Raw genomic sequence first — 24,843 nt, forward strand, 5'->3', positions numbered from 1 at the left:
TATTGCTTGGTCTGGCAAAGCAGCTGCCAGGTCATGAGGACACTGAAGCAACCTACAGAAAGAAGCTGAGGGTCCTCACCAATTGAGGCCTAATTGAACTGGTACCAACTCATTAGTCATATAAGCAATCCACCTTGAAAACAGATCTTCCGGCCCTAGTCAAGGTGTCATATGAAGGCAACCCTAGCCAAAATCCTTGACTGCAATCTCGTAACAGACTCGAAGCTAAAACTCACAGTTAAGCCACTATCAAATTTCTGACCCATAGGAACTGGAAGATAATAAATGTTTACTGTTGTTGCCACTAAGTTTTGGCAACTTGTTACAGAGCCATAGATAACTAATATAGCCTGTGATAGAAACATCTGGATGAATGTAAACAATTATGGAAGAAAATCTTTCAAACTTCCTTTAGTTTAGCTTCCATATCAGAAAAAGAAAAATTAAATACCTCCTCACAATGCTTCTATTACTACAGGAGAAAATCCAAACATCTAGGTCTAGTATTAAAAACCCTACATGATCACACCCCACCCAACCTGATCTCCTCTACTCTTTAGCACACTCGACTTTGGCCAAACCAATCTACCTACCCTCACCCAGTTTTTAATCCTGACCTTTCTAACTCTTGAAGGGCACATATCTTCTTGTTGCATAGGCATCATATTAATCTTTTTTCCTTCCAAGCTCAAGTACTGGGGTAATTCTTGACTATGCTAATTCATAGCAATCTCTTCCTTTTTTAAAATTCCAGTAGTTTTTGTCACCAATGCTGCTTATTTAATACTACTTATTTTCCTAAGTACTTATATTATTATTACATGTCGCTATTAAATAATCAATAAATGTCTGAGCTTCTGATATGTGCAAAGCACTGTGCTAAGAGTTATATCTAACACTTTTACTTTAGTTATATTTTTTCATCTATTATGGCATGTAAATTTTTATGTGTGTGTTTCTTCCCCCCACAATTAGATTGTAAGCATCTTAAGGGCAGAGAGCAGGCCTATTTGTTACAGCTCTAGGCATGTCTTGTAGAATATGAATCTCCAGAAGCATCTTTGTAGCATCTCCACAGAGGGCAGCAATTTCAAAACAATGAAGTGATTTTTTGGACATTTTCTCATTCTCCTAATATTTACGAAACTAGCAGCACAGTGATGCAATGTTAGAGTGTGAAACACTTGTTTCAGTGGAACTGGGTTCCCCAGGCCATGTAACTTAACCATGAAATCATCTTGGAGAAACATGTGTGCAGAAAAATTCAGGGAAATATGAACACTTCTTTCCTTAGTCACCAATCTGATGGTACTCTTTGAGAGAAGGCATTCTCCTCAACTGTCCTGAAAATGTTGTCTTCAACATAAGACATGAAAAATGGTGAATCTTTGGACATCCTTAGGATTACAGCAAAAGATTCAGTGCTAAAATGAGGCAAAGAATGCTGGCAATGGCTGCAAGGTAACAGGGTGAAAGCAAATTCTTCCATGAAATAACTCAAAGAATTAAATTCATTCAATAGTAGGGAGCTAGTAGAAAATGCAACTGACTTCAAATAAGAAAATAATTAAAAAGAAAGAAAAAGATAGCTCTCAAACATTAGGTTGCATAAGAATCATTTAAGGAGTTCTTTAAACTCCACCCCACTCACTACCCTCAGCACCTCATCACCTCAGCATCTCATCAACACCTTCTCCATCACCATCACCAGGTGACAATTCAGAAAGCCTACAGTACTAGTGGGAAGCAGCCGCATAGCACAGGGAGATCAGCTTGGTGCTTTGTGGCCACCTAGAGGGGTGGGATAGGGAGAGTGGGAGGGAGACGCAAGAGGGAGGGGATATGGGGATATATGTATATGTATAGCTGATTCACTTTGTTATAAAGCAGAAACTAACACACTATTGTAAAGCAATTATACTCCAATAAAGATGTTAAAAAAAAGAAACCCTACAGCAAAACCCTGGAATCTATGTCTTTCAACAGGTGTATTTAGATGATTTTGATTAAGGTCGAGTGGTTAAGTGTATCTGTTTGTAAATCATGAAGATAGAGAAAAGATAAGGAGAAAAAGCACTGTTAATATTGTGATTCCTGTATTACTTTCTCTTTAGTTAGCTGCAATTCCACTCCCAGATTTGTCCTAAATTGTGTTAATCTCATTTGGACAGTATGAAATTAGAGGGTTATAGCTAGTTGTTCATGGAAGACCTCCATATGATAAAGAGTAATTATTCTTTAAAGAAATCTGGATTTGAAAATCTGGAAAGAAAATGAAGAACTGAAGGAGGCAGTGTTAAAAAAAATTCTGGGGAAATCACCAGCTGTGATAGAAAAGTCTACAGACATTTTAGCCCCCTAGCATTTCCAGGGTAATCAAGAGATTGTGAAAATGAAAACTGAAGTGCGAGTCTTAAAACCAGAACTCTGTGTCCACGCCAGTCACCAGTTCCTACTAAACCCTCTTTCATTCTGCTGTAGGAACTCTTTCTAAAATGTTATCTGATCCCGATGTTCGAATTTTAGTTGTGTGTATGTGTGTGTGTGTGTGTGCGTGTGTGTTATATGCAGAGAAAACAGTCTGAGAAAATGTACACTGAAATGTTAACGATGGTTATCTTTAGAAGGCAAGATTATGTTACTTATATTATTTTAGAAGGCAAGGAGACTTCTCCTTTTTGCAACATGAATCCTTGTATTAAATTACTTAATTTTTAAAAAACGAGCATGTATTTCTATGGTCAGAAAAAGAGATAAATATTTTAAAACAAAATTAATTTACTCAAAAGTTCCAATGTCTTCTCATCCTCTTCAAAATAAAGTCCAATACTTTTGCTACTGACCAAATAGCCTCATCTCCCAACACTCACAATAAACATTCTCCTTTTTCAGACAAAGCAAACTCCAAATTTCTGGCACATCTAACTCTTTCATGTCCTATGTCTTCACTCATGTTGATTGCTCTCTGTTAGGAATGCAAAGACACTAGTTGTCTAGCTGACAAACTCCTACTCATTCTTTAAGAATCATGCTAAGACACAGAACTTCCTTGTGAAACCTTTCCTGATATCCCAGGTAGTGCTATATGAGCCACACCGGAGCCCAAGGCAAAAGAAAAAGCAGTAATACTGATCTTGACTTTATTTAAAATTTTGGTATTTTGTATACTGAATTTTAAAATTAATTTTTATATTTTAGAATATTGTATTGAAATATGATTGATCTTGATTACTGAGCTTTTGTTAACCCCTCAAATTTTGCCTTGTATCTGCCTCCCCATGGCCCTAGCCCTGATTCCAGGTAAAACTGCTTGGATTCCATCTTTTCTGCTGCTTCTGCTCTTGGTCCGACCTCCACTGGGGAATTTATTGCATTGCGTACTTATTTTAGTTCCTGATACATAGTCTGTTATAGACTTGATTGCTCTGGGTCCTCATGACGTTCTTGATCAGCACAGACATGAGATACCTTTTAAATATGTGACAATGGCAAGAATAAATGTGAAACCTTAATCAAGTGTCTTAAATTTTCTGAGCCTGTTTTCTTATCCATCAAATAATGAGAGCCTAGATGATTTCAGTGATACTCAATTATTGATATTATACTCTATATGTATTATTATATCATATATAATATAAAAAATAATATCCAACACTAATGTAGCTCTTATTATGTGCCAGGTACTTTTCTAAGTATTTAACAAGTATTAATTCATTTAATTCTCACCACTCTATGACGTAGGTGCTATTATTAACTTCAATATACAGATATGGAAAGTGAGGCTCCAAGAATCCAGGAGTTGTATCCTGGGCTTATGTGTGAATACAGGCAGTTTGCATCTCTAGTCTGTGCTCTAAGCCCCTACATTGTCTCTCACGATGGTAATGATTTTATAAATAAGCATAAATACATAAATATATAACCAAAACAAAGATTTTATTTTTTAATGTGAAAATACTATAGGTCATTCTAATTCTAACCCACAATGAAATTCTAACTGACCTGAGACAAGCCAATATTGTATGCTGTGTCATTTCTTCCATGAGAGATACTTTCACTCTAAAAATACACTGGTTCATTTATCTAAGCAAAGGACATGATATGACCTGATCAAAGAGAATGAGAAAACCTGAATAGCGAGAGTAGCATAAAATGCCTAAGGTCTGGTAGGCCAGCTTTCCTGGGTGGTGCTTAGAGGAAGGTTTAATAAAACAGTCACTCAGGAAAACACACAGCCAACCATGAAGCCAGACCCTCACCTGTGAGCCTGTGTGTGGGCTCTATGTTCTCTGACAAGTGAAAAGGAATTGGCTGAAATTACTTTGTTAAATCAGCCTCTTAGCTCCAAGGGTATATTGGAAACATCAACTGATAGTGGTACCTCAGCAAATGACATTACTATACTTGTGAGAATTTTATAAGCAATCATTTATTTATCTGTATTTATCAGACAGGCTTGGATATTAGAGGTTCCTATCTGACAGTAACAGGAATTCCTCTGCTCTTTATAAAGGGAAGAAAAGGGAAAGGGCGTAAAAAAAGAGAAGGCATGTGACTCCCAGAGCCACTTTCAGTGAGGCAGTCAGTCACCTGTGGGAAGCTTGTAAGGTAGATCATCGAAAGTAGGGATGAAGCAAAAGGAGCAGAAAAACAAAATCCTCCACTGGGCAATCAACAGCTATTCTTTATGCTTTATCTTTCTGCTTGTTAAATTGTTATTGTACTTCAAGGTATTTCCCGTTCTCTGATGCAACTCTGTGCACTAAGCCTAAGAGGGAATTAGTTGGTAAATCCTTTTGTCATGTTATGTGGCATTAGGGTGTGCCCATCTGCACTGCATGAGAGAATGGCAGAATTCCAAGTCAGGGAGATGGGCAACTACCAGCAGGAACTGTGGCCGTCCCTGTGCACAAGTGTAGCGGGGCCGTATTCACGTCCCCTTTCCTCCTGCTCCATTCAAGTCTGCCCGGAGCGCTGGAGCAGGCAATCCCAGTCCTCGGCTTCTATGAGTTTCACAGAATTTACCTCTGGGTTGTCATCTAAAGGGTCACTAATGTTCCCCAAAACAGTTAACTACTGACTTACTGATGGAAGAAGTAAATGATGGGACTCTGGCTTTGACATTCAAAAGCTGTTCCATGCAATGCGACTGCTTCCCACTAGCTATCATCTATTTTATATCTGGTAGTGCATCGCACGGGAAGATCAGCTCGGTGCTGTGTGACCACCTATGCAATGCGACTGCTCCCCACTAGCTATCATCTATTTTATATCTGGTAGTGCATCGCACGGGAAGATCAGCTCGGTGCTTTGTGACCACCTATGTAATGCGACTGCTCCCCACTAGCTATCATCTATTTTATATCTGGTAGTGCATCGCACGGGAAGATCAGCTCGGTGCTTTGTGACCACCTATGTAATGCGACTGCTCCCCACTAGCTATCATCTATTTTATATCTGGTAGTGCATCGCACGGGAAGATCAGCTCGGTGCTTTGTGACCACCTAGAGGGGTGGGATACGGAGGGTGGGAGGGAGACACAAGCGGGAGGGGATATGGGGATATATGAATACATATAGCTGATTCACTTTGTTATACAGCAGAAGCTAATACAACATTGTAGAGCAATTATACTCCGATAAAGGTGTTTAAAAAAAAAAACCTGTTCCAACATTTCTGGAACTTAAACAAGAAGCAGACTGTAAGTCTCTCCCACACAAAAATCTTTCATATGCGTTCACAAGAATTTATTAATTTGTGAGGGAAATTCCCAAGTAAATCTACCTGGGGAGGAGTGAGGGAGATTTATATCCATTTTCTTTTCCTAATATTACCATTATAGACATTTTTGATAGCACAGTCATGTTTACCTGGGTCAGAGAAGTAAAAATCAAACCCTAAACAAGCTAACTTGTTGTCCTTCACCCACCTGACTTACACTGATTTTTTTATTATCCATCTCTGGATGAATTTTGTAATCTAATAATCCATATCAATTTTTCAAACTGTATCAAATTCTGACCAACACATAGCATTCCTATTTTGTTCCCTATGTTAAGAATTACGCTGTATCTGACAAGAGTGTGATCAGAGTGTGATGTTATGATGTGATTTCTGCTATTAATGTGCTATCTGTCCATGAGTGAGTCCAGATTAAAGCATAAAGCAGTCAAAGACCACTCATTAGTAGCCAATATATCCACAAGAAAGATATAAAGGAGAAATAATCGGAGTTTGAATGACCAGGGAAGGCGAAAGGGTAAGCTTGTCTTTTAATAGACAATGGTGGGGGGAGCCATGAGCATGGGATGTGTGGAAGACTTTCAGAAACAGTTTCTTTAGGCACAGGCATCATACTTCAGAACAGAAAGTTGGATGAATCCTAATTACGAAGGTCCTGAAAGTGAGGCAAAGAGGAGTTGAAATCTGATTGACCCAAAGAGTATTTTAGGGGATTATCTGATGATAAAATGTGGGAAGAGTTAGAGGCAGGGCTTCCAGAAACCAAAAACAAAAAAAACACAAATAAAAAACAAATAGACAAATAAAAATACACCTTTTGAAGAAATCCAGGCATGAAACTGAGATCTTGAACCAAACGGTGGCAGGAAGTATGGAAGGGAAGGGATAACTCCAGGACGCATTTCGCAAGATGGATTCTGATTTGAAGGATAGTGGTTTGGGAGGTGAAGCAAAGGGAGGAGTCAAGATGACTCAGATGTCTCTAACCTGAGAGATTACCTAGTGTTGCTGGCACACCTGAGAATGGAGAAATCGGATGGGGCAATCCCGAGCAGAAGATGAGTGATGATGAGTTCTGATCTTCCCAGAAAAAGCCTACATTAATTTTAGCCAATCAACATACAAAAGGATATTATTTACCATGGGTCTCTCAACTAATACTATTAAATCATGAGTGTTCTGGAGAGCATGGTACACCCCGGAATTCTATCCTTGTGCACTTGCCTTCACTTTCATAAAAACACATCACACAGGGCTTCCCTGGTGGCGCAGTGGTTGAGAGTCCGCCTGCCGATGCAGGGGACACAGGTTCGTGCCCCAGTCCAGGAAGATCCCACATGCCGTGGAGCGGCTGGGCGCGTGAGCCATGGCCGCTGAGCCTGCGCTTCCAGAGCCTGTGCTCCACAACGGGAGAGGCCACAACAGTGAGAGGCCCGCGTACCGCAAAAAAACAAAACAAAACAAACAAAAAACACACCACACAAAAAGTCAGAGCAAGAGCAGGGCCAGAACAAACCTCACTCCTCTGGCTTTCAAAGCCTTCACCAGTGAGGGGCCTCATAGGCTCTTTCCCACTAACAATTCAGATACCGTAGGTATAACAACACCCATGGATCCCACAAGACACCAAGTAATCAATAATTTCAATAAGTAATCAATAATTTCAATCCTTCTTCTCACATTTTTTCCTAGAGCTGCTGACAAACAGAAGAACCAACTGAGTTCACTTTTACAACCATCTTCGATCTCCGACAGTACTAACAGGTGGTATGAGGAAGAAACTGGAGAGGTGGTAAACTCAAATGAGCCTTAGGATTGCCATTGTTGGCATTTGTGACCTGGAAAAACTCACTGTATGGGTTGGGGGAGGGGAGGGAACTGTGGTTAAAATCCAGGCTCAAGGACATAGTAATTATGTGAACGTTAGTAAATTACTTAACATTTCTATGCCTCAGTTTTGTTACCTTTAAAATAGGAATAGTCACATTACATAGTTCAAAGAGATGATGTAAGTCTTAACTCAGGAAATATATGCAAAGTACTTAGCACAGTGTCTGCCGATGGTCAAGTTGTCAATAAATGTTTACTACTATTATTATTTTTATTGCATCCATGAAGACAAAATGTATGCTTTGGAAGCCAAAGACGTGTCAGGAATGATGACCTTGGATTTACCAAAGCTGCTGAGTCACATGTGGATGGGTGGAATTCAGTTTAACCCTGTGATAACACAAATTTAGGTATCATTCAGTTAGCAGTTTCCCTTGCCTTCCAACAGTCCCTGTTTTCAGCTGTGGGATTGGCTGAATTTCCTATTTTCTGAGGGAGCAGGGGTATTAGAAAGTGACAGCCTCGAGACAGTTGAGTTTAATTCAGCACATGATTATATATGTACAGTACAATTTCCATTTCAGTGGCATTTTCAACCATTTAAAAAACACTGTTTCTCATTAACTTCATAAAAATGTGACTTCTCGTTGGCAATACTACATTTTTGGGAGGCCACTTATTTCACTGTGGGCAGGTCTTGTAAAGTAATCAGCACTGAGGAACTGCTTGCCTGCACTTTCGTGGGTATGTACGTGTTGAAAGGAGACAGAAGCAACTCTCTGCACATTATAGCTTGGCTTAGCCTCAGTGGGATTTGGGAGTTTGGGTTGCTTTTGTTTGCTTTTGCTCCTAAGCATAATATTTTGGCTTTTAAAGCTTGCCTCTTGACAAGCCACTGCCTGCAGAGATTACAAGCGGTTGGAACTATTTCAGACCTGGCGCGTAGGCCCATTTCTTCTCCGTGTGAACAAGAAGTATCTGGGCCTGTCTGCCAGCCTTTGGAAAGCTTTCTTTACCTGGGACTTATTATTTGCAGGGGCAAGTTAACCTAAGCTGTTGGTGGCAACACAAAAGGGAGTAAATGAAGGCAGATGATGCCAAAAGTAAGCATTTTGCTTCCGACTGGTGCTCACCATGGCAGGGACTGCAGCAGCTTCCTTACTCACCAAAAATCCAGTCTTCTCCAGGGCCCAACAGAAGGACTATGGAGGGAGTCCTTTGAGTTGCTGATTATATTTGCTCTGAATGATTTACCAGTCCTACATACCTGCCTGGCTAATCTGGGAGCAGAATGCACCCACGGGATGACAACTCCCATTCTCACCATAGCTGAGTTTCAGCTGGGGTGTAGTCTGGAGTTTCATCTTCATTTCTCTATTGCCCAACTAGTACTGAAGAAGTCACTGAAGTCCAAAAAGGATTTTTACTCTGTTAAGCAGGATGTGATTTCTGTGATTCTAGAACTACAATGATGCATGCAGAATTTGTCAAACAGGGGCAGCATTCCACATTAAAAAATAATATTTAGGATAAGTCTGATACCTACATCAGAATCCACTTCTTCCCCATATTTTTTTATTTCATGATAGAGACAGGGAAGGAGTTTATATTCCTATTTTCTAATTTTTAGTCTACTTTTGCAAAACCTAAATAATGAAACATGAAAAATTAGTGCTGACTACTGGATGTAAGAAATGTGAGCCTATGAGCTTAAAACAAGATTCTGGAGCCAGACTGTCTGGGTTCAAATACTGACACCACCACTTATTAACTGTGCAATCTTTAATGAGTTACTTAAACTCTCTGTGCCTTGGTTTTCTTGACTGTGAAATGAGGAACACAGCCATTACATAGTATGAGATCAAGAAATATTTATCATGATTATTATCAGCTCATTTGAATCTTCCAGTATAATAGATGTGGGAAACAAAGAAAAACAACAATCTAAAAAAACAGAATTAAAAAACCTAAATCCAAACTATCATTTTGAAGTTATTCTCTCTCTACCACAAGAAAGAAAAAAAAAGTAACTGCATCTATACTAGTTTTAGATTCTCTACATTACTCTACAGAATAGTACCTCCAATTATAAAATTACATTTTATACTCTACTGATTATAGGATGAGTTAAAATCTTGGACATACTTTGTATTTGGCTCTATGTGTAAGAGGGTAAGATATGACACAAATCTCATGGACAAAGAATAAATAAAGGTGGTTTCCAATACCTTTCTCTCTTATCCCACATGATTGAATTTTGGCAAATTAAAATCTCCTTGGGTCCCAGTGTTCTCATCTGTAAAGTGAGAGGGTCCCTTTCAGTTCTAATAACAAACCAATAAACTATTTTCTAGACTGAGTCTTACACGGTCTGAGAGAATAGCAAAAATACTTTCAATGTTTGAACTTTTCTATAATTTTGTTCCCTCCTACCCACTAACATAATTGCTTCTAAGCTAATTATTACTAGAGTATGATAATAGGTTCACAGTAAAAAATGGTTATTCATTTCCTTTTGGATAGTGTGTTTTGCAGAGCCTTTTATTTGGTCTGTGAAGCACTTGTCACATGGCTTTTCCAAGGGATTATAAGAGCTCTCCATGATTTTCCCCATGAATCTCTAAATCCTATAGGGTAACATCAATTGGTTTAAGACTACTCACTCACACACCTTATATTTTTCTCTTAGAAGTTTTAGAAAAGGAACTTTATATAACTGGAAAATCCTTAAGAACAAGAAATTGGTGAAAATAAGTTGTTGAAAGGAGCTAACAAACTCCTATTACTATCGCTAGCAAATTGATAATTAGCATCTTTAACTAGAGTAGTTCAAAGAGTATTTGTCCTTATGTGCTGAATGCATTATTTCTGAAGTCCATGTTATTTAAGATATACAAGAATACATAAATTCCAACAGTATACAATGGAATTAATCTGTTATAATAAAGAACTAACATACACACAATACGAAGAGAACAAAATTATGCTGTTTTTATAAACAACCTAATAAAATCTCATCAATAACTCTACATAATCACTTGAGCAAAAGTCCTTTAGAAATGATAAGGTGCAATTCAAATGTAAGGAATTATTTGTTCTAGCACCAAGAGTTTAAATGCTTCACACTAACTGAATTGATACTTTCTTTTGAATTATCATATTGTATGTAATTCAAGTAGATTCCACCACGGCTCTCACCTTACTTCTTAGGGCTGGGTGATTGAAAAGCACTGTGCTTACTTTAAAATGTCACTAGCTCATTATTCTCTTTACAAATAATTCGGCATAGTGCTCTTTTATTTGGTGGATTACCATAATTTATCTGAAATACAATTTGAGTTTTCAGAAATCTGATTTACAGGAAGCTTTTTAGGAGATGGCTGCTTTGTGAAACATGAAACATCTGACCTGACTTTACTCCTCTCCTAAGAAAACTGACTCCGAAGTTTAAAAACAAAAGCAAAAACAATACTGGTCACATCATTGGGGTTAAAAGTCTCATCCTGCTCAGTTTTGAAGACTTTTCTGAGTCTCTTCTGCATTTCCGTCCTAGATCCAAAAGAAATCACGAACTGAGTGGGCATTGTGCCCATTTTATAACTTGGTAATGACTAAATGTAACTGAAACAACACTAATTGGAAAATAATCTTCTTTTAAACTAAATGTTTTGATACATTGCACCATTCATGAATTAGCCCTGAAGAAAGATGAGATTTTTATAGTACTCTGGATTTCATTTGTTCAGTTGATCAAATTCCACTCTATGGCTTCTGCTATGATACAAAAGAAAAGGATGATCTAAGTTTGAGATGGCTGCTTGTTTGTGGTGTACACACTATGGTGGGATTTATGAGATGAACACTAAATGAGTTAAAATTTTATAGTTAAAGATTAAAATATATTCTTGCTCCTACATACTTTATATTTTTCTAGCTAAATATTACAGGCTCAACTTCTTACTGATTCAAAAGACTGGGGAAAAGACATACTAAGCATTTATACAAACACTTCCAAGTGGGAACACTACTCAGAAAAATAAATTTTACAATAAAACACTGAAGTGGTAGCAAAATAAATTTTAACTAGAATCCAAAAGTTAGGGAAATAAACAAATCTCATTTACTTACAAGTTGCCTTTGGTTTTGGAGGAAATTTGGTCCGGGTAATAGCCAAAATTAAGAAAATAGTAACTGGCCATAAAATCAAGACCAGTGTCCAAAGCTGCAAAGTAATGATAGAAAAAAAAATGTTAATTATATTGCTAAACCAAAACACCTGACAAGAAGTACATTATACTATAAAATTCCAACACAAGCCAGATATTTGCCTGAAAATATTATTAATAAGAAAGGAATGAGAGAGTTTTAAAAATGCAAGAAACCCTGAAATAAACACAAGAAGGATTTTTCCAGGTTTAAAATCTTAAAATAACCTTCTGAAGCCCCCTGTCCAGTCACCTTTCATGACTGTCCCAAGAAGGATGCTCTTCAAATTCAAGTATGATCAGGAACTTCCTAACTTGAAAATCTTTTAGAGCTTCCCAGTTGTTTGTTGGATAAGGCTCAACGTGCTAAACAGGGCATATAAAACCCAACCTAATTTCAACTAAGATGTATCTTACCACTTCCAATATTAGCATTCTACGCTCAGGCATAAAGATTAGTGTGTGACATTGGCTAATGGCTCAATAAACATTGTTGAACAAATGAATGAATGAATGGTTGAGTCAACAAGTAAAAGAGTAAACAGAAACTTAAAGTTCTATGCAACCCCCTCCAAACCACTATAAATAGTATCTTGTGTCTGCTTCTATTATAGAACTTATACTCTTTTTGTCAATATATCTTTTTTTTGGCTTGGCTCATGAAATAAACTGGTAATTCTTTTATGGCAAGAACAGTGTCTAATTCATCCCTGAATTTCCACTGGTATAGAATAGAGGTTCGATAAATGTATATTACATTGAAATTTCTATTAGAGAATTTCACTGTAAGACACTTCAGGAGTGGCTTTCCTCCCCATGTAAACATGATGCAGTTCATAAGACACTATCTGCTTCATATTTTACATATCTATAAAATTGGTTCCATAGCAGTGAAAAACATGTATTCACAAGAACATTAACTGTGCCTATAGTTAAACTATGTTTCTACCTGATTATGCAGTCAGACTTGTTCTCATTCTTCCCCCATTTTTCAGAGACGATTTGCTTCTGCCAAATCTCAAACTACTGCCTGGGGCTCTTCAATTCTCCAAAACAATCTAGACCCATTCAACTATTGATCCTTAAGTAACTCCCAACCTAAATTTTCCATGAAAATCTCCATGTGTCTCTATCAGCACTGATCTCCTTGCTGGCAGATCTGTCACGAAATTCTTAGAACTTTGGGTTTAAGGGCAAGTTTTAGAAAATGGAGGAAGCTGACTGTCGATCTGGGGAATCCTAAGGTACTCAGTTTAACCACAGCTTAAAAGCTCCCAGACAGGCTCAACAGCCTAATCTATAGAAGCACTTCTCAAGCATTAATGTGCGTACCAAATCACCTAAGGATCTTGTAAGCACATAGATTCAGATTCAGTAGATCTGTGGCTGGCTGGAGGTACTGTATCTCTTTCTAACAAGCTCCAGGTAGGTGAGCTGATGCTTCTGTCCATGGTCCACACATGGAATAGAGGAATTCTAAATGCACACCACCCTACCTAACTAGCAGGACTGTTTACAGTCTTGGAATATTTTTGTTGGAAATTTCCTTTGAGATCATCTAATGCACAGAATTCTGGGCATTTCTAAACTTGGACAGGAAAAAAAGATCACATTTTTATTTTCTCCAGCTTATGACTCTTTAGTATTTCCATTAATGATGAATATAGGCTAGGAACCACAATGGTATTAGAAGTACCTGTGACTTTGTCACCAATAGAAACCACAGATATTTTCAAATCATATTAGTGTTGTTGCAGATACCTCAAAGTGCTGTTTATACTCATCACAGCATTAAAATTATAGTAGTCATGGATTCACCTTTATTTATTTATTTAATGATAGAATAAACATGCATTACCGTATCATAAACTTGCTTTTCGATACCTTAATAACTGAATTTCAATATAATTGGTTTTATTTGTAATTGTATTTATTTCACTGATTTAAGAACATTATTCTTAGAAGGGCCATAGGCTTCACCAGGCTGTTAAAGACATCCAGAGCACAGAAGAGGCTAAGAAGCCTTGATCTGATCCAACTCCCTTTTTTATTCTCTGGGTTGCAGAGAGTTAGCATAACTTATCCAAAGTTACATACCCAGTTGGAAAGCAGAGCAGGGGACAAGAATGTGAACACCAAGATACTAAGATAGCATTAAAAAAAATCATGCTGCTCCGAGGAATACGAAAGTACTACAGAAAGTGTATTGGAAAAACATGCGTGTTATGAAAATATAAGATGTGTTATTATTCTAGCCTAATGTCTGATATATTTGAAAATTAGAGTCTATTCTTCGAAGATCCTATATACAAGGTACAATTTTTATTCTATGTGACTCATTTGAAATGTAGACTATAAGGAGTTAAGGTTAAAAATATTTAATGTTTGTGGATTTATTGGTTTTATATTTGAAGCCATAGTTATCCTTTTAAAAATGTATTCATCTGAGTAGGTTCAGTGCCCCATAGCTACTTTTAGGAACATCTATTCATTTTCCATAGCAACCTCATGAGAATTCAGCGAGCAACTGAGATCAGTTACACCGGCACAAACGTACATTTGCATTCAAATAAAGAACATATGTCATGGGATATCTTTAAGTTATCTTTTGGTTGATATAATTTTATGGTTTCATGCGGATGTTTTGGTAATTTTGAAATTAGTTTTAGACGTGATTTAGATCCAAACAAAAGTGCAGTATCAGAGTAGTTTAAGGCACCCTGTTTTAGGTAAAATCCACCGCAAGCCCATAAACAATCTATTATCACAAGATTTCCCCCAGGATTTTAGGTCAGAGAGGTTTGGAGAACATTTCTGCATGCAGCACTTTAGAAGGATAATAAATCCAAAGCCCTCCACACTGTGATCTCAGGAACGTTAAGGTTGACAAGTTAATCACAAAAGCAAGAAATAAAATTTAAATTTTCATAGCAGCAGGATTGCTCTCAACACCATTCTAAATATTATCATAAACAACCTAGAAGCGAATGCAATGTCAAGGATCCAAATATTAAACCGATGAGCCATGACTTTTTCTGTCTGTTTGGAGAAAAGGCTAAAATATTGATTTTATATATACAGACATTGGGGGCTACTTGAAAACTTTGGGAAAAATAGTTTTTAAGAGTTTCATATTTTTGCTAATATTTTAATTATCTCACACATGCCTCTATACCTCACTTGCATTCCATTCTCCCTGAATTCTTGACATCTAAGGGCATATGCACACTGAGTAATTTACAATTCCTTAGTGGGCCATGGCATTTGTCTCTTTTTATTTCTCCAGAGTTTATTTGCTATTGAGATGTCCCCTTCTGTTCACTTTCTCTTCACTTTCCCCTTTCTGAAAAATTCAGTGCCCAAAATCCCTTAGGTGGGACAGCAAGGTAAGTTCACATTAGGACTCGGGGCACCACAGTGACACAGTGAGGGAGGTGGGTCCTTAGCAAGGTGAAGAGGATATCCACAGTGCAGCAGCCAGACATGGGGTGTCAGGACCCAAGTCGGGTAAGGAGGCTGTCTATGCAGGGCAAGGAGCAGGTGATTGGTTTCATATGGGAAGGTTGATTAAAAGTAAACATATCCTACGTTGGAGGAGCCTGGCTTTTCACTATCCATCAGAGAAATTATAAACATGATAAAGGGCGAAACTAGAATGAACCCGGTAGTGTTCGGTTACAATTAAAGATATGGCTATGAACTGCTGGTTCATGAAATATAGCGATAAATGTGTGTGTATAAGTTCTTTCTTTCTTTCCAGTCCCACAAGTTGTTTCTGCCTCATTGTGTACTTTCTCTGTCCCAGCCCTGAAAATAACCATTTTTTCAAGAAACACTAGCTTCTTTTAGTGGATGAGAGCTAAGTGTGCTTGTTGCTATTAGGGGATTGCCATTTCCAAGCTTGAACAGAGCTACAGAATATATGTAGAATGTATGCAGACACAGAGATAGTTAGATACATACATACATACATACATAGAAAGAAATAGGTAGGTAGGTAGACCAATAGACAGAAGAGCACTAGATATACTGCTCAGAGAATCTCAGAGAATGATGGGGACACATCAGTAAAACACAGATACCTGCAAATGACCATAATTGAGCATCAAATCTGACCCACTGGCCAAAATTAAACATTAAAGACATTACGTTAATAAAAGAGTATATCTAACTGAATAAATTGGGAACCCATGAGTCTATGTAAATATAAATAAATGTATAAGGAAACAGATAAATTGAAAGTTTAATGAGGAATGGAATACGTAGTTGGTCTCAAAATATTTCCCCATAAAATGAGACAAACTGACATCATGCACCACCTGATGTGATGCAATACGAAGAACAGAGAATCACTTCTGTGGTATTCCTTCCAGAGGTAAATAACCTGAGTCTCTACTAAATGAATATGCTACAAAACAACAGATACCCTACAAAACAACTGGTCTTGAATGTTCAGAATGTGTCAGGGTCATTAAAGTCAAGGAAAGACTACCAAACTGTTACAGACTGAAGGAAACTAAAGACATAAAAACTAGATACAGAACATGACTGGACTATTTTTCTGTAAGGACATGATTGGGAGAACTGGTGAATATTGAATTGGATCTAAGGATTTGATGGTGGTATTGGGTTATATTGGAGGATTTCCTTGTTTGTGAAATATGCACACTAAAGTATCTGAGGTAATGGGGCACCAATCTCAACTAGCTCTAGAAAAATATATATTTGTACTGTTCATGCAACTTCTCCTTAAATTTGAAATTATTTTAAAATTAAAAATTTTTAAATTATTTTAAAAGTAATTCTTTTTGAAAATCCAGAACCAATTTTTAAAAGACAGCAAAAGAGGGGCTTCCCTGGTGGCGCAGTGGTTAAGAATCCACCTGCCAATGCAGGGGACACAGGTTCGAGCCCTGGTCCGGGAAGATCCCATATGCCACGGAGCAACTAAGCCTGTGCGCCACAACTACTGAGCCTGAGCTCTAGAGCCCACAAACCACAACCACTGAGCCCACATGCCACAACTACTGAAGCTTGCGTGCCTAGAGCCCGTGCTCCGCAACAAGAGAAGCCACGACAATGAGAAGCCCGCGCACCACAACGAAGAGTAGCCCCCGCTCACTGCAACTAGAAAAAGCCAGTGCACAGCAACGAAGACCCAACACAGCCAAAAAATAATTAATTAATTAAATAAATCTATTTAAAAATTTAAAAATAAAAATAAATAAAAGATAGCAAAAGAGAAGAGGACCAAGAAAAGAGATTTAAAGAAAAAAAAAACATGCTTTCTGTCTAGGAACTCTATCCTGTTGCACAACGCAGGTGATAAGTTTTGGAGAATTAATGATGATGACAGGACACACTTCAGTGGCCTTGAAGTCAGTGAGGTCATCCACTCAAAATTCTAGGTTTAAATCTTAAGAAATTCCTTGAATGAAACAAATGTAAATTCACTCCAAAATTTCCATTCACTACAAGATCTGTAGTACTTTTTAACTCAATTGAATTACCTAGTAACATTTGCCTCTGCATTTGCTGAGAACTATTGTTTCAAATCTCTGAAAACCTTTCAAATCTAATTTTCTGAAAAATCTTGGCAGAGCACATAATTTCAACTTTAAGTCATTCACACTTCATTACTTTGTTAGAACCCTTTATTCTAATTATTGTTAGTACACCTGATTCCAGTTGTGGCCATCATTTTTATTATGTTCTTATTTTCATTGAAAGTAAATAAGAAAATAAGATACAGGTGAACTTTAAATCAATGTATTACTATATATTTAAAAATTTGAGAAACTACTACTATTTGAATGCCTGTAAGTAGGATATTCACTCTCTAGTCTTAATCGTAAATGTCCTCATTTCCTACCATCTATGCTTGTCCCATTTCAGTTACATTGCCTGTCTTGCCCTTACAGATATTTTAGTTTGTATCCCTTGCACTACAGTGGTTAGAAGTTAGTTATGTCTGAAATGAATAATACTGAATATCAGTACAATTTCCAGATTTCAATGGGGATTCTTCTCCTTAACTCTGAAAATAAATAAAAGTAAAATGTTTAGGATGAAGATTCTCCATTTCCCTCCATGAAACCACAATCTTGGAGAGTCTTAAGGAAACGTACAGTTTAACATACACTATAGTAATCATTCATATAAGGCTTATACATTCATTAACACAATAAAAAATTATTGAGCACCTACTGTGTACCTGGCCCTGAGGATAGAGCAATTAAAATTTTCAGTCTTTTGAGGAAGGGAAACATGAAAAAAAATTATCACCAAATGTAATAGATAATGCTAAGATACAGGAAGTCAAGAGTGTGAAAGGAAGATAAAGCAAGGGGAGCTGAATCTAAAGCTAAAAGATGAACAACGGTCAGGCAGAAGAAAGGATATGTGTGTTGGATAGAATATGAGAAAGAAGTGGGAGTCTTTCAAGCCGGGGAAACATATGGGTGAAGACCCACAAATGGGAAAGAGGGTGGAATATTCCAGGAAAAGAAATAAGTCCAGAATGACTGGTACATGAAAAGTTAGGGAAAACATCTCTGCAATATGGTTATGCAGCCTGTACTTGAATGTTTCTGGTGACTAGAAGTTCAATATTTCACGAGACTTCTTCATTATTGGACAACTCACATTGTCCGATTTTTTTGCTCATATCAAGGTGATATCTTCCTTCCCATGACTAACATTTATTTGTCTTAGTTTGGCTTCCCCTCCGGCAGGAGAATTCTACAAGTATTCGAATAGAGACAAAATCCTCTCTCCTCTTGGGTACCAATGCCAGTTCCTTCACCAATCCCCTGTTAAATATGATTTCAAAATATCTTCCCCAGGGTGAATTCTTGTTGTCAAGTGGTCTTCTTAAAATTAATATCAAAATTCAATAAAGTACTCCAAATAATAGCTAATATATGACTGCTGAGAATGTGCAAGGTGCTACGTTAAACACTTAACATGCACTATCTCATTTAATATAATCACCTCATTTCCTCTTGCAGATGGGAAGTTAGAATATTAAAGACATTAAATAAGCCTTCATTCCATAAGCCACTAAACGCTAGAGCTGATATTTGGACCCAGGGAGCCTGACTTCAGCACCTGCACAGTTAACCACTAAGTTTTGTAGCCAAACCCCTACAGAATAGATTACTAGCTCTCTTTGATTGCAATACCGCACTTTTATTAGTTCAGCCTATGACAGCATTGAAAGTCATTTAAATGTTGAGCTATAACCTAGAATCATAACTTTTTATTACAAACCTGAAAATAAAAATCGCCCAGACTTTCCTATATAAAGTATACAGTCTTTTTCTTCCTCTTCTATTCCTTCCTTTTTGCATTGTCTGTTAAGTCAAAGGTGACTGTTACTTGGTGTTAACAAGTAACAAGGTTCATATTCAGAAGTAAGAGTGTGATACTTTAGATGTGAAATAAACCTTAGTTTCACCCCCAAAACAAGGAAACAAAAGTGGCACAAGAGTTCTGTTAATTGGGCTTTCTGCTAGTGAACACTGCCGTCTACGTAAATAACCCATCTAAAAACTGGGATCAAGACAATGTTCTGAAATCCATATTTATAGATTATAATACAATTTGAAGATTGGTAAACCTTCTTTGATGTTTATGAAAATAACACATTTTTATTGGGCTTTAAGCTAATTATTTCTCTATTGCTTCCACTTCCAAAACATCTTTACCTCATTTACTTTTTGCTTGACTAAACTAATAAAATGTGCATGTCTGCTATGTGCCAGGCACCGTAATGAACAAGTAGATACAAATTTTTTGAACAATTAAAAGGGCTTAAGGGAGTAAATAGTACAGATCCAGAAGAGGTAAAAGGGCCTTGAACATTTGACCATGTAGTTGAGTGACTTGTGCAACACTGAATTCATTTTAATCTGATTTAGAATTAAATTTGAAATTCGAGTTTAATTCTAAATTGTTTTAATCAAAAAATTATTTTAATGCATGGGCCAACCTGTCCCAAAATTTTCAAGTTAAGTCTTCCTTTTTCTTTAGCCATTGTGAGGGAAAATTAAATGAGCAAGGTGAGGATTGGGGAGGAAGTGTCAAATTTGATCCAGTTTTAGAAGTTTATCAAGTTGTAGGAATATCTATGATAGAAAAACTAGGTCTATCATCAACTGAGCTAAAGCGTGATCCACCAGCTAAATAGTTACAAAAGAAAATAAATAGCTGAAGTTAATTTTCCTTCTTTAGGTTATAAGTCTGGAATTAGATTCCACTTCTATAGAGACTTGTAGTCACTTCTTGATATGCCTATTTAGAATCCATCTTCTTAATGAAAGATAAATTCTTATCTTGCACTATCTAGTCTTTAAGCCTTCAGTGCCTTTGCTGTCCCAGGACTCTGTTTCCTGTCATTAACTAGCATCTCATTAGGTGAGCCTCCCTGTTGCTAACCATCTCCGGTGGAATGTATGCTCATTTTTCCATTATATTTTAGAGTTAAATTACAAGACCAGCAGGGTAGCAACTGCATCTAATTGACTTTCTCTATTGCCTAACATTTCTGTTGGTGCCTAATGTATTTTTTTCACACTCCTCTAGTATTCATTTTTTGCAATATAATTGAGAATTGGTATTACCACTAATATTGAAAAACAGCAATATCTAAGGCCTCCTTAGCGAATATGATCTCTTTGTTGATGGGCTGAACTCTGAGCAGGGATTAGAGAATATTGGGAAAGGAAACTCAACTTAGGAGCAATAGAGAAGCAGGAGGAGGTAATGGAAAGAAGAGATCCAGTTTTGGTAGAATATAACTGTGTTTTTAAACTCACTACGTGACTCTGGACAAGTACCTTGAGTTCTCAGGGGCCCTGTTAAATCAAGGCAGTTAGATAATCTCAAAGAGTTCAGAATTCTGACATTTGATTTTACAAAAAAGAGAGAAATATTAGCTCTAAGAACAATTTTGAGGAAAGTCACCTCAAAAATTAAAAATCTTGGGCTTCCCTGGTGGCGCAGTGGTTGGGGGTCCGCCTGCCGATGCAGGGGGACTGAGGGTTCATGCCCCGGTCCGGGAGGATCCCACGTGCCGTGGAGCATGTGGGCCCGTGGGCCATGGCCGCTGAGCCTGCGTGTCCGGAGCCTGTGCTCCGCGGCGGGAGGGGCCGCAGCGGTGGGAGGCCCGCATACGGCAAAAAAATAAAAAATAAAAAAATAAAAATCCTGCCTTCCCTTTTTTGCAGCCAGGTCAACATGTAGCTTATTCCATTGTTATTTTACTTCTTAGACAGCATAGTTGTTTAAAATAGTTTTTTCACTTTCTAGTCTAGTATATACTTTTATAATAAACTTCCTCAGTAATCCCCACTCAACTTTAATAATTTTACTATATTTTTTTCTTGTTTTGTGTCTCCATTTATAGATTCCTAACTTCTTCCTCTACACACTATCCTTCCTACTGCCTTGCTCTGTGATTGACTCTCTTGAAAACAAAATGGAAGAGGATGGCATGGAGGTGATACTAGCATTTTTCCTCAACATTCACTAATGACTATACATTTCCAGTGTCACACAACTTAATTTCTATTTTCCTGGGTATAAAAGTATATTTTTAAAGTGCCATATTCAGAACAATTACAAAGATAGAGATAAAAATACCTGCATCTTAAATAACTGCTTGATGGATGACAAAGTCCAGTTCCTATACAAAGACTTTGTCCTCTCCTCCAATTTATATCCCCCTTCTTTACGTGTTCTGTCTTCTAATTTGTCTATATTTTCTCTTTTCACATTTTAAAAACATTTATCTCCGTTTAGATTTTTTAATCCTAACTTTCCAACCTCTTGATTTTCTCATTCTTCCCTCTTAAGTAACACTGGCACACATATATCCCTTCCACCTGTGTCCTCAAATCCTCTCTTCCAGTACCAAGACAAAGGATTGGCTCTAGGCAAAACTATGAGGAAATACACCTTTCTTTGCCCTCTACCTCTCCACTTACAATTGTCTTTCCTTCTCCTTTTGGCATCACCGTTTTCTAAAGGTCTCTTCTGTCCCTCTGGTTACTCATAATGGATTCCGGTGGGCCTTCTGTAGTGCCCCAAATTCTGGACTTTTAATGATCTCACTTCCTGCAACCAAGACTGTGCTAGGTCCCATTCTCTCAAGGTGCTCTTAAGATCTGAATCATTTGATGTCCCAAAATGAACTAATAGTTCATGTATTCTCTTTCCCTAGGCAAAAGTATTATTATCAGGGGCTTTCAGGGATTTTGGTTACTTAGGAATAATATAAGTTATCATAGTGAAAACATTTTAGCATGCCTGACTTTCACCTTCTTTAAATATGCCATGTCCAGCAGAAATTGACTAAAATGGAGAAAAACTCTAAAGTAGAAAATTGATATGCCAGCTACTTTACAGATGAGGAAGGAACTTATTAAAGTTTCTAAAGATAAAATTTCCTAATGAAAAAATTTATTCACTTGAGGGTTTATTTTTAAGTTTTAGGTAAAATGGAATTGTAAGGAAAATATACCACCTTAGCATTCAGCTAATCAGCAACAGATATATGTTTTCAGTTCCTTTATTCTTTTATTTTTAACTATTGAGTTTTCATCACTTAGGAACTTTACTGTATATAAATTTCTTTCTTTCTCCCTTCCCCTGCTTTTTCTTTCACCATTACTTTGAATAAAATATGACACAGACATTGCCCCAAATCCCTCTATAATCTATTTGCCAAGTGTTTCACCATTTATAAAGCACTTTGAAACACATTAGCACATTTGGTTCTTACCACCCTATGAGACAGATATGGTAGACCAGATGCCCATTTTACAAATGGGAAAAACAGTGCTCAGAGAAATTGTGATACGCTCTTTAAGTCATGTAGCTAGTGAGGAATAGAACCGAGAAGCCAATTCTTGTCTTCTAACCACCTCCACCTACCCAGACTCTTTCCCTGCTGAATTCCACACAGAACCTACTGTGGGAAAATTATGGAAAGTTTCACTTTTGTGTTGTTTCCGATGTGTTGCTTCCGACAATGAAGTAAAAATATTAATGATTTAAAATTTTATATCCACACCCACACCCGTGTAATCACATAATGCCTTGTGATTTTAAATCCTATCCACCAAATTCACAAAGGCAAATCAACTTCTCCCTCATACTATATACATCAGAACACTTGTAAGGTGTAAGTAAGTAAGGCGTCAGGCACTGCAAGCAAACCTAGAGTGAGATAAGGTGTATAGATAAACTTTGGTTTCTATGATGCATATTATTTGCAAATACTTATATTATTAATTTTAGGCTGGGAGTTACCTCCTAAAATGAAGTATATCGAGTGTCTTTTTGGATTTCTCCAGTTTTCACACATTCTTCTGAATATGCAACAATTCACAGAAGCCAGTTCCTTTCTCAATCTCCCTGCACCCTATCTGGTGAGGATGTAATAGCTGGCTATGTAATTTAAAAAGCAAACATGAGTGTAAGAGCACAAAAAAAAAAAGATGTTGCAATAAGCTGAGTAGACAGATTGTAGCAGTAAAGTGATTCAATAACACTCTTGAAGCATCACATACATATTAACCTTTGTTTGGCATTTCTAGTAAATACTGTTTCTTATCAACCAACCTTTCTATTGGTTTTGGTTTTTAAGTAAATTTCTCCCCCATTTATTGTACCTTTCATCTGAAACTTTTCCTCATCTCATTTTTTTTTTTTTTTTTTTTTCAGTACTTGGGCCTCTCACTGTTGTGGCCTCCTCGGTTGCGGAGCACAGGCTCCGGACGCGCAGGCTCAGCGGCCATGGCTCACGGGCCCAGCCGCTCCGAGGCATGCGGGATCCTCCCAGACCGGGGCACGAGCCAGTGTCCCCTGCATCGGCAGGCGGACCCTCAACCACTGCGCCACCAGGGAAGCCCCTTCATCTCATTTTTAACAGAATTCATTAGGAAAATTTCTGAAAGCATTTTGGCCCAAAATCTAGAATTCAACACAAGTTCCAATTCAACCAGTAACAAGATGTATCCTTTTCTTGCCCGGGCCATGTCCTGGTTTATTCTTTTAATTTCCTGAAATCAAAAGGCAGCTTTGGGGGCATGTTTAGACTCACCCCATTTAGCTGTAGGACAGATGCAGGGATGATTTCGAAATATCTCATTCCTGCTTTAGAAAATGATTTAAAACTCTTCTCCTTCTCTTTTTACCTGCCACGAACACTACATTTTAAAATTGTCTGGAGCCTTTCCCCCAGGACCCCTTCCCTTGTTTTACTCACCGGCTGCCTTTTGACGCCTAGCCAATTTTTCCAGACCAAGACGTGAAGCTGATGAAATGGAGAAGCCATCCTTCAAACGCCACGAACAAGAGAATTCCTCTCTTTTCCTCCAAACCTCAAAAGAAGAATTGGTTCCCCGTCCAACTTGCTGCGTGTCAATGGGTCAGAAGCCTTTTCATGGCATAGCCTTCCTGCGGGCTGGGGTAAGAAACCCACAGATCTTCTCTCCCTCTTGGATTTTTCCCTTGGGTTAATCCTGACCAAGGAACACTTCTCAACCAACTCTTTCTCTCAAACAAGGACCCAGACCAGGATCTTTTGGTGGCTTTTGCTTATTTTAAAATAACATCCAGTTGCTGCTTGTTGCATAAAGTTTAGACTCAAGAGAGAATGAATATCCTTCAGATACTGCCTCACGGAAAGAAAAAAAAAAAAGCTGAGCCCACACCTCCTACTCTCCATAAAATTAACTGCCTATCCACACCTTCGAGCAGGTGTCACGTGGCCTGGACACGTCATGAGGAGTTAGGTGGGACCCTTGCCAGGCCAGTAGGACTTGTCCTATATTCTCTCGCTTTCTTCAGTACATAGTGCCTGCTCTAGCAGAGGCAGGGCACAGAGAGTGTGTTACAGACTCTGGGCCTAATGACTCTCATAACAAAGTGTCATTAAGATGTTTTAAGTCAATGAGGCCAGAGCTCAGCTGAAACACTTTGAACCTCAGCCCACCACTAGGTACACTAGAGAAGGTCTCAATATTTAGCTTAAAGTGAAGCTGAACGCTTTGATTTA

The 24,843-nt window shown here is 37.7% G+C and overlaps 1 protein-coding gene across 1 annotated transcript in view; it reads right to left on the reverse strand.

Moving 5' to 3' along the window:
* Positions 1-24,120, reverse strand: part of ABCA12 (ATP binding cassette subfamily A member 12) — a gene marked incomplete at both ends in the record, with an annotated part of 179,106 nt that extends 154,986 nt beyond the window's left edge. The window contains 2 exons of the mRNA XM_082840648.1: positions 11,701-11,794; positions 24,052-24,120. Of these exons, the coding sequence (XP_082696774.1) occupies positions 11,701-11,794; positions 24,052-24,120 (163 nt within the window). The remainder of the gene's footprint in view (positions 1-11,700; positions 11,795-24,051) is intronic.
* Positions 24,121-24,843: the final 723 nt, after the last annotated feature.

The sequence above is a fragment of the Leucopleurus acutus genome, assembly GCF_964270905.1.
Source record: "Leucopleurus acutus genome assembly, chromosome: 6".
NCBI lineage: Eukaryota > Metazoa > Chordata > Mammalia > Artiodactyla > Delphinidae > Leucopleurus > Leucopleurus acutus.